Here is an 11285-nt window from a genome sequence, read left to right on the forward strand (position 1 = left end):
GAGTTTCTAACCGTCCTTTATGAAAGACTTTGACCTGCAATCACCGAAGCAGTCGTTTTAATTCACAAAATACTGTGATTATAAAATATGATTGACATGCTCTAATGCTGCATGATTTGAAGCTTACTGTACCGTCAATCGCTGGCACTGCAAAAGACGTAAAATAGACTCCGCTTACTAACTCCGTTTGAACATTTACGCTGAAAGCCTTGAATTTACCGCACTGACGCGTTGAACTTCTGCTGCTGTTCTGATTCAAATGATTAATATGAAAACAAAACTGTAGTTAAGAGGAAAGCAGGTAACGATGCTTAAACAAAACACCGAAAGAGAAGCGACCGCTTGGTTACGGCGCTACTTCCTGGTTACCTACGGCGAGTAGTGAGGTACAAACAGGTGACAGAGCGAAGCGATTTTTCTAAAGGGGATAAAGCTGTGGATTTCTACACTGATTTGTAGCCGACGAATAGAAATATGACATCAACGCTTACAGTAGCAGATGTTTAAGAAAAATGTAGTAAATAAAAGTATTTCTATAATCTTAAAACAAGAGTAGGCCTATAAAAAGTCTTCTTGATGAGTCAGAATGTATGTCAGAAATGTAAAAAGGAAATGCAGGCATGTTCCCTCTTGTGCATGGTCTCCACAGAATAACATCAGAGTGATTCCTTTTAGTGCATAAATAGCTGTTAAAACACCAAAACCAGCATTGCTGTTCAAATAGGTTAAAGGCACTTACAATCTTATAAAAATTTGAACTATGCTACCTGATAGCTAAAATAGCTATGATCCATATAGTTTATAACACAGTTGGAAATTTTAAAATGTTTAAATTTCAAAAGTTTTTAAAATATGTGTAATTCAGACATGCTGGCCCTTCAGTAGTCTAATATTCAGAAGGATTTTCAGGGGTATTCCTAAAATGATCAAGATCTGCAGTGAAGGTGACTAACACTGCTCTGGAAGATTAAATATTGATTATAAATGTGCAGTCTGCTGAGGTGTGAGTTAAATCTGATGCCAGTAATAAAGAGAGAATGACAAGACTTTCTGGGTCATGGTGGTACTGGTGGATGAATTAAACATTGCATGTGAATGTTTAATGGGGACCAGATAATCGTGTCTAATCGTCATCAGAAAGACTCTCTGATGTCAGTAACAGGGTAAAGGACATCTTAATTATTAACTAAATGAGGCCTGAACTATCAGCAAAGATTCAGCAAAGAGCTGCGGTTTGATTCATTTATTCAATTTAAAAAATCCACAAAGAAGCAAAAAAAAAAAAAAACACTTTTAGAAATGAAAAATAAAGGGAAAAACACTTTTAGATGATTTCATTATGGATCAGTCTTGTATTAAATACACAGCCAAACGGAAACTTTTAATATGCCAAAAGCTAAACTACAATAAGAGAAGTAACGTAGAGAACTGGCTGTTCAATATTTTACTTCACTAATTATCAGCGTTTTGCACAGACCATAATCATAAATGGACCGGTCCCTCTGCAACGCATAAATCCTACCAAGGTTTTTTTTTTTTTTAAACGGATACATTTATAAAAACATATTGCATTATTAAACCTTTGCTGATTACAGAACAGTTAATGCTCCTGTGAAAGTGCAGCATTTGTGGGAGTAATGGTAAATTTGACCTTGTTCTCTCTTCTGACAGCCATTATCAATGTCTCACTATTTTTCCCTCTTCCCTCGTTTAAGAAAATGGGAATACATTATATATATATTTGAAGTAGTCTCCCATTCACCACTATAGAAGACTACCCTAGCTTCGGCTTCTGAGAAACCCGGAAATATGAAAAGGGTCCAAATCAACTTTTCTTCTGGGAAAATCAACTTGGATGTTTCTTGGATCAAAGTGGATGTTTCATGATAACAGAGTCATGAGCAGATGCCTGTAACCTCCTTAAATGACTGGTGTATTGGTCAAACTAGTTTTAGATTCCCTCAATATTTTTTAAACATATTTTAACTGATAAATCTGTTTTAATGGTCGTACTTAAAAAAATCAGCATAATGTCAGTTAAAGAAAATATAAGATTTAAGTTTATAAAAGTTCTGTTAACAGAATTTTTTTTCTTCATTTGGCTATTTACTGTGCAGTAACATTTTCATAAATGTACATTGTGCAGTAACATTTTCATAAATGTACATTGTAGAGTGTGGGTATTGAAAAGAATATAGCCCCCTCTGATGGCATTGGCTCCTCCCTAACGTTTCCGCTCTGCGTTGCATATATTAGCACAGAGGGGCGGTGACGTGGTGTAGGGGTTGTCCAGCTGTGCAGAGCAGCGCTGGTAAAAGTGGAAAAGTAAACACTGCCTGTCTGTCCGGCGGTAGTTCCGGGTTCTGTCTTAATTTCTGCTGTGTTGTCCTCGTCTTATGTTGTAGGCAAAAAGTCACTTTCGCCCACTTTAGGCAATCATGGCTCTTCTAATGGAGCACCAGTTCCGGCAACTTCCAGCCGACAAACAAGTGGAAACCCGGCCGTTTCTCGAGGCTGTGTCTCACCTTCCTCCTTTCTTCGGTAGGTTCTTCCGTCATCTCTCATAGTTTGAGCTCAGATCTGAGCATAAACTATGTGCTGTCATGAAACGGCTAGATGGGCTGGGCTTTTAAATGATCTGTAGGGCAAGAGTTTGATGGTTTGTGTTCACTGTAACTTGTTTAAGTTGTCAAACAGTTATTTTATCCTATATTTCAATATGCAAATGATAAAATAGCTAATGTTTGGTTAAATGCACTCCCTCGTTGATCACTTCAAAAAGAGATTTTCAAAATAAATCGTAAATAAATTGAAACAAAGTAACAGCGTGCATGTTTATAGAATAAGAGTTCTGATTCAATTAGCTACATAATTATACAAATGTTGTTACAGAAACCTGTAGTCTGATGTCGGCTGATTATCTAAGATATTCCTGCTCCTTGATCAGGGGTGAGATTTTCCACTCCTGATCAAGATCTTCAGTGATCTGCAGAAGTTGTTAGTAATTTACTGTCTGACAAAGCCTAGCTGTCAAGCAGAAGCCATTGTTTGCTGTTGAGGACTAAGCTTTTTTTTGGCTCAAATTTCTTTTCACAAAGAAAGTCACAAACCTATTGCATGCATAATTTAATCAGCTGCCTCGATTTTGGAAGTTGAGAAAATTGATTAGCATGGTGTTGAGTTGCCCTGCTCTATTCATTGGTGGAACAGAGCATCTTTGTGCAAAGCCTTATTTGGTATTGATGTATAAAAATGCATTTGAAATGAATTTGCCACTTGAATTGTCAAGACTGAGGTGTTCACATTAGCTCTTGAGATACTGTTCTTGTTATTTTTTTTCATCTGTCACTAAAACGCAAATTTTCTTGCTGTAGTTGCAAAAAGAACTGGATATGATGAAGAGAGTTTAAACTAAATCTCACAGTGACAATTTTAAACTACAGTGTCATCAACAAATCTGACACCACATAAAAACCTAAGATAAAAAAGGATTTTCAAAAAAAATTTAACCTTAAATGGATATGAAATATTATAATTTCCGCTCTATTTTAGGTCACAAATTAAATTGGCCATGTTGAGCAAAAGATGTTTTAGCACAAACTTGTGGTGTTCATTATGATATATTATATCATTTTTTTTTCTCTTTTACATTGACATTTTTTACTTGTGATTATGCAGATAGTATTATTTTTAATGAAATTGTGCTTTTATTGAAATTAAATTGTGTTTAATAAATCTTAGTATTTTCTAATTTAATAAACGTTTTAATTAGAAACAACAATCATTTTAATACAAAGTAATATATATATATATATATATATATATATATATATATATATATATATATATATATATATATATATATATATATTAGTTAGAAGCATGTTCAATATTGATCTTAGACTTTTGGACCCCACTGTTTGCTCTCCAAGAAACTCCAAGTGGAGTCTACACATTAAGATCTGATGATATGTATGATACTGGAACTTAACTTTGATAGACAAATTTTTCATGGCGGGCTGTGATTTGTGACCATACAGTATGTTTGAGACTTATTTATTATTATGTGATGTCATAAGGTGATTGGGGACACTGGTTGTTGTGGATGTCGCTAAATCCCACAGAAGGACAATTAAGTTTTCCAGCTCTTGTTTAGTATTCACACTTTTACACAAAACCCCTGAGGGCTGCCATTGTTAGACATGATTTGAGTGAATGTGTGTGTTGTCTGTAATTGTAAGGCATTCATTCAGGCTTTGAGCTTGTTTGGAGTCCTCTGTAACAGAGATGCTCCTTTTGCTAACAGTACAAAATACTGATGACTAGATCTTTCCTATGGACCCTGCTGGTTTGAGCCCTACACTGCTGAACATATCACTTCTGTTGGGAAATTCTACTTGGGTGCTACTCTCAAAGAAAAACACATACTGTATATCACTTTCTAAGTATCAAAAATGTTCTTTCAGGCATTTTGATTGTATGGGGCTTAGATCCTCGGCCTGCATAAAATGTTGGTACAGGACGTCATGCATCTATTTTTGTGAGGGGCACCAGTGACAGTCCTGTTTTTTTTGGTGCTGTTTCTTGGCAGGTTTGATTTGATTAAAACGAACTCTGTTACACTTGCTCTGTTAGTATGATTCATCTGAATAAGCAAACAAATGGACCGAGACCCACAATTTCTTCAGATTATTTCTGGTACGGTTTGACTAATATATGAACACAACACAGACTTGAACCAAAAAGCATTCTATTTTCTTTTGAGCCATGACTAGCAATACAAACCCGTCATATTGCCCATTTTCACTTCCACTGTAACTTTACTTCTTACTTCTCGGAGCAGTCTCAACTCTGATTGTTGTTGTTTTTTTTTTGTTTTTTTTTAATTATTGAGATTTTATCTCCTTTTTGTAGCTGGCTAAACTGAAATGATTTATAACCATCAGACTATACCATTTTTATGGAGGGGGGAGAGGAGATATTTGGAAAGCATTTTTAACTAAATTGCATGTTTTTGAGGTTTTCATTAAATTCTCAGGCATACAAGCTGACTTTGTACTATATATACTAAAATTATTAATATAAGAGTAAGTGAATATATTGCATGACTACTGGATTTAGTGGGATAAAATTGTCACCACCTTTCTTCTCACTAGCAACTACTTTGATTACAGTTCTGTACAGGTGTCCACAACCTCAGTCTCTGTTTGCTGTTTTGACTCCTTTATACATTTTATAAGCTCTTTGTGAATTATCAGCTGGTAAAAATGGCAACATATATAATCACAAACAAGAAATGAATTACAGTTTGCAAAATATACGCATAAATGCTTACCAATCAGGTTGTGACTTTATGTTTTTTTGTTTTATATATTGTTACATTTTTTATATTAAAAATATTTTTTATAAGCGAACCAGAAATAAATGTATAATTTACTTTTTTGATCCTGACCAATAAAACCAAAAGAAGCAAACTACAAGTGTAAACTCACCTTTAATTTATTAATATTGATCACTATTTTGATATATTGAAACATATTATATATTTAATTGTGCATGTTCATTTCCTCTATTTTTACATTTAAATTAGCTTTGCCATCATTTTAACACGCACTAAAGGCTAATCTTTAAAAATGATAATATAATAACACTGTAAATTTAATTGTAGCATTTCTCAAAATGCCTTAATTCACTTTAGGCATTTAAAACAATAGTTTTTTTATTGCTAATGTTTTACATTTAATTTGTTTAGGCAAAATAGTAAAGAACTTTAATATTGTCCATTTATTAATGGTCATAACATGATAATAAGTCATTATTAGGTTATTCGGTATCGGCCAGAATTTATTTATTATATTGATATATTTATTTATTGTGTTGATAGTTTTAAACAAGTAGTAATTAGGTTTTTAATACAGTTATACCTAACTTAACTAACCTAATTATTAAAGATACATTATTTTGGAGTAACATTTAAAATCTAATTTACAGAGTTAGGCATGCAAACAACCTATATTAAATCATAATCAAACAACTTTTTTAATGAAGAAGTGTAATACAAATATAAAATGAAAAGGCATATAAGCATAATATAAATGAAAAGACATATACAGTATTTATTGGTTGCAGGAATGGAAACAGAAGTGATTTAGTGCGTTTCCATTTCCACAGGTGTTTGTTTCATTATCAGACTCAAAATACATTTGGTCTCAGCGTGATAATGGGTGGTGCTGAAACTTTGATGAACCACATGGGTGCTTTCAGAAATCTGTCATGCTCTCCAAGCACAGTTAATTATTCAGACCTCTTTTTTTAAGGCGGTAATGTCAGAGTTCACTTTAAGTTCTAACGGAACTTTTTCAGTGGCAATACTTTTTCAGTGTATCTGCTACATTCCTGTAAATATCCTTGCATGTAAAAAGAGGATTACCTCACAACTCTGTGAAAGAATGTTGCATTCTCAAATGTGCATAACAATCTACTTTTAATGTGTTTATTAGGTTGCCAGGCAACATTTCAAATACATGCAAATTGTGTAAGTGTTATTAAAATATTTGCATGTACTTAAATATTACTAATCTGTTCTCTTTATCTCCTCTTAGATTGCCTTGGCTCTGCTGTTTTTTCCCCCATCAAAGCTGATATTACGGGTAACATCACTGTAAGTTCACCACGTGATATACACGGTTGATAAGCATTGAACAATATCACTTTTACAGTCATAACTCTACCCACCTCTCTGCTTTTTCTCAAGAAAATCAAGGCTGTGTATGACAGCAACCCTACCAGGTTTAAAACCCTGCAGAACATTTTGGAAGCAGAGAAGGAGATGCATGGAACCGAGTGGCCAAAAGTAGGAGCAACACTTGCCCTCATGTGGCTGAAAAGGCAAGGCTGGGCCTGAAAAACAGTTTTTTAAAGGGGTCATATGATGCAATTTCAAGTTTTCCTTTCTCTTTGGAGTGTTAAAAGCTGTTTGGCAATAGATAAGTTCCCTAAAGTTGCAAAGACTAAAGTCTCAAACCCAAAAAGATATTCTTTATAGAAATTAAGACTCGTCCACACTCTCCTAAAATGCCTCATTTAAACACGCCCCCACATGTCTTCTTCACTGTGTGGGAAGATTTGCATAACACTGCCCAGATGTTCACGCAAAGAAAGAAGGCATAACTTTTATTCTCGCTGTAGTATTGTTGCTGCCTCCGCCATGTCGTTGAGATGCTGTGTGTTTTGTTGTGAAAGCGAAACTACTTTTGTTGAAGCCATTTCTATGGAAGTAATAATATTTTGAGTTTATTTTGTAAAATCTGAGGAAAAACCTGTGTTGCAAATGAAACGTAGAAATTGGAATGTAAACAGTTAGCCAGTGATGTAGTATAACGTAATTTGATTGGCTGTTAGATTTATTATGAAAGAAATAGAACCCTATGAAACAGTCAGAAGCCACTGGACTTTTGGAGCAACACAGTCTTTTGACCTATGCAAAACTGCACAGTTAATTTGTATGAAAAGTAAATATCCTACGTTTTTTATGTTTTAAGATTTATAATTGAACAGTCAAACGAAGAACTTTGGATTCAAGACTTTTATTCACTGACGTTTTGTGTTGAGTACAAAAGAACTCTGAAGTCCTAAGCTAGTGAGTCGGCTTGTTGCGCTCACAACTTTGTTTGGCCTTCCAAAAGAGGACACAACTAGAAATCAGTGGTTAAGTTATATTTACAATCACAATTCCAGACATGGTTTAATGTTTATGCAGCATGATACCCAATGCAACATGTAAAAAAGACAGTATAAGTCATTATAATCAGTAATTATGTTTCCACTGGATGCAGCAAATGCCTCATTTGTAATGGGTTTAATTATTATTGTCTTGTCGCGCCGGGACACACAGCATTGCAGTATGTTAAGGGGTGTAACATTTCCGTCACACGCTTGAGGTATTTGGCCAATCACAATGCACTGGATAGCTGGCCAATCAGCATACAACTCACATTTCAGACCGATGTGCCTTGTAAAAATCGACATGTTTCAGAAATGCGGGGCATAGAGGGGCAACAATAATGTACATTGTGTGGAAAATAATGTTTTTTTAACCTTAAACCGCATAAACACATTTCATTACACCAAATACATAATAAATAATGTTCTTTTTAGCAACATCATATGACCTCTTTATTTCTTATTTTTTTAGAAGTGAAAGTGAAAAACTTAAATAAAAAAAATTGCATAACAAAAACATGGACTTTGAGACATCCTGTTCCTGTCTGTATTAAAGAAATAGTTCAAGTAAAAATGAAAAATTGCTAAAAAGTGTATTCACCCTCAGGCCATCATTATTGAATAGATTTGGAGAAATGTAGCATCACATCACTTGCTTAACAAAGGATCCTCTGCAGAGAATGGGTACCGTCAAAATGACAGTCCAAAACATCACAATAATCTACAAATTACCCACTAGACTCTAGTCCATCAATTAATGTCTTGTTAAGTGAAAAGCTAATAGACAATAAATAATAAAAAGTTTGTTACTAATAAACAAATCCATATTTAAGACTTCAAACCGTCAACTTCAAAAGTCATCAAAGCAGTCCGAAACAGATATGTTGGTGGATTTTCATGAGAGAAGACAACAGGGGATGGACTTTTTCACTGGAGGAAGTGTTATTGTGGATTATGGACTCCAATAAGCTACTATTTTGGCCAGAAGCACCTATTTGCTTAATGATGGATTTTTTCTTACAAACACGCGCTTCACTTCGCAAGACGTTAATTGACCGGCGTCGTTTGGATTCGGATACTTGTGGATTATTGTGATGATTTTATCAGTTTTTTAGACTCTCATTCTGACGGCACCCATTCACTGCAGAGGATCCATCTGTGAGCAAGTCATGTAGTGCTCAATATCTCCAAATCTGTTCTGATGACGAAAAAATATCTACATCTTGGATAACTTGGGCGTGAATACATTTTCAGCAAATGTAAATTTTTTTGGTGAACTATTCCTTTAAAGAAATAGTAAATTCAGTCATCATTTACTGATGATTTATGACATTTTTGGAGCTTGACAACGTCTGTCCCCATTCAGTTTCATTCTGTGAAAACGAGCACAAAGAACATTCTGTGAAACTACTTGAATGTGAATTTTTATTTTTACATTAACTAAGCCTTTAAATAAAACCTTGAGTTTTTTTCTGTTAGGGGGCTACGCTTTATCCAGGCTCTTCTCCAGAGTCTAGTGGATGGGGATAAAGATGAAAACAACCCTAACCTCATCAGAGTCAACATCACCAAAGCTTATGAGATAGCACTGAAGAAGTATCATGGCTGGTTTGTCCAGAAGCTCTTTCAAGTAAGTTTCTTAAAAAAATTATATATGTCTTCAACAGTTGTTTTTATCCAAGTTAAAAGTAGTTTTTCATCATGTAAAAGTGAATTTTACAGAAATTTAGACATTTCTGTTGTGATGACTGTAAATGCTTGGAAAAACCTATTGAGGTTGCCCCTCTCTTTTTTTAGGCAGCACTATATGCCGCACCATACAGATCAGATTTTCTCAAAGCTCTTTCTAGAGGGCGAGAGGTAAAGGAAGAAGAATGCTTGGACAAAGTGCGGCAGTTCCTAGTAAACTTCAGAGCTACTATTGACGCCATCTATGAAATGTACACCAAAATGAATGCAGAGCTGGACTACACTGTGTGATTTCACATTCACAAAACAAGCAAACTTCAGACCTCATCTTCTGCCCTCCCACTGGATCACTGTCGCCTCCCATTATACACCTCCTTAGTCTCCTCACAGGACTGTTCTTCTGTCCTACTGGATCCTGCATCTCCAGCAGTATACTGTTGTGTTGTCTCTATGGGGACAATTATGGTCCAAGCTGCGGAAGTCTCTGATGGTTTCGGAAGGGAGGATGTCTGTTATTGTTTGTTCTGTTTGTGTTAATGGTTTGAATGCCTTGGCTTTTCTTTAGAAGAGTAGTATTCTTAAAAAGACAGTTTGTGAGTGATTCTGTATGTGTTCCTTTAACAATATACTGCAAATATAATTGTACTTATATAAATTATACCAAAAACAAAAGTCTGCAGACTCTCTGACCAAATATCTGACACTGACTGTACTGCTGTTTGTTTTTACTTTGGATTCTATTTTATGAGGAAAAAAAACTTGAATATGACATTTAATATAAAGAAACCACTTCATTCGAAGTGACAATGCAGACACTCTATTGTGTTGTGAAACATATTCAGTAAATATGAAAATTTCTGTAATATTTTCTTAATTTACTTCTACAAGACAAATTATGACTTGTTATATGGATGACTGTGAATCTTCATTGATGTAATTGGTCTGATGTTCTGTTTATGTAATATAATGGAAAAGTACTGTTGGTTTGTAAATTTTAATTTGTCATTCCAAAATGATCAAATGTTAAATTAATTTACTGCTTTTTAGAAATAAATGTTAATTTACTTCAGTGATTTGTTCTTTATTCCAGCTGCCTTGCGCTTCATTTGATGACATTACAGACTTATTTCACTTTGCTTTTGCTTAGTCAGTAGGCAAACACCAAAAAAAATTTCAGTTCTGCAACAACACTAATACACTTCACAGTACAACATGCATTGCATTCAGAAGATGTTATTTTAACTATAGTGGACTTTGCCTGTTCTTGTTGTCAACTGAGTTGACATCAATAAATGCTAATTTCTTAGTGAATATCTCACTGGCGTAGAGGACGGACAAAACTGAAGCAGTACATCAAGATGACCATGTGATTAATGCCTTCTGGTGCTGTTTTGCTTTTCCACTGTAAATTTTGATAAGCGTGTTTCAATCTCTAAAGCTGCTCCTTCAGGGAAACACCAGAGGGCGCCGTTCCCAAGAGTTTGCATGTAGACGCTAAAAAGTTTAGCAATGTACTGTACATTAGCCGGTGAAATCTGTTACGGTAAAGACCATATTCTCCACAGTATTTGTTGTAGCGTTTTGTATAATTATATTGAAATCAATTTAATTTTAATTTCATGAACTGTATGACAGCATTACATTTTCATTATATGTTTTCAGAAACTTTTCAACCACGCACACACAAACAAACAAACAAACAAACAGATTAAACAGTATATAGCCTACAGTATAATATGTATAATATATTATAACAGTTTGGTATGTTGTAACAATATTCTCAAGGCCATAAAATTAAAAAGGGTGAAAAATGATTACTTTCTGCTAATATTAGAGTTAGAATGTGAATAGTTTGTGAAGTAGCTTCTAGAAGT

At 34.5% G+C, this 11285-nt stretch overlaps 1 protein-coding gene across 1 annotated transcript; it reads left to right on the top strand.

Moving 5' to 3' along the window:
* The first annotated feature begins 2283 nt into the window (after positions 1–2283).
* gltpa (glycolipid transfer protein a) lies at positions 2284–10480 on the top strand. The gene is made up of 5 exons (XM_059543305.1): positions 2284–2541; positions 6603–6661; positions 6755–6888; positions 9202–9352; positions 9520–10480. Exons 1-5 carry the CDS (start codon positions 2439–2441, stop codon positions 9700–9702), a joined length of 630 nt encoding a protein of 209 aa, XP_059399288.1. The 5' UTR covers positions 2284–2438; the 3' UTR covers positions 9703–10480.
* Positions 10481–11285: the final 805 nt, after the last annotated feature.

Source organism: Carassius carassius, chromosome 4 (assembly GCF_963082965.1).
Source record: "Carassius carassius chromosome 4, fCarCar2.1, whole genome shotgun sequence".
NCBI lineage: Eukaryota > Metazoa > Chordata > Actinopteri > Cypriniformes > Cyprinidae > Carassius > Carassius carassius.

Bases quoted from the DNA above. Each gene is read 5' to 3' on its own strand.
- gltpa (XM_059543305.1), top strand. From the start codon at position 2,439: ATGGCTCTTCTAATGGAGCACCAGTTCCGGCAACTTCCAGCCGACAAA. The intron at 2,542-6,602 runs GTAGGTTCTTCC...ATCTCCTCTTAG, and splicing joins TCACCTTCCTCCTTTCTTCG to ATTGCCTTGGCTCTGCTGTT. The intron at 6,662-6,754 runs GTAAGTTCACCA...CTTTTTCTCAAG, and splicing joins ATATTACGGGTAACATCACT to AAAATCAAGGCTGTGTATGA.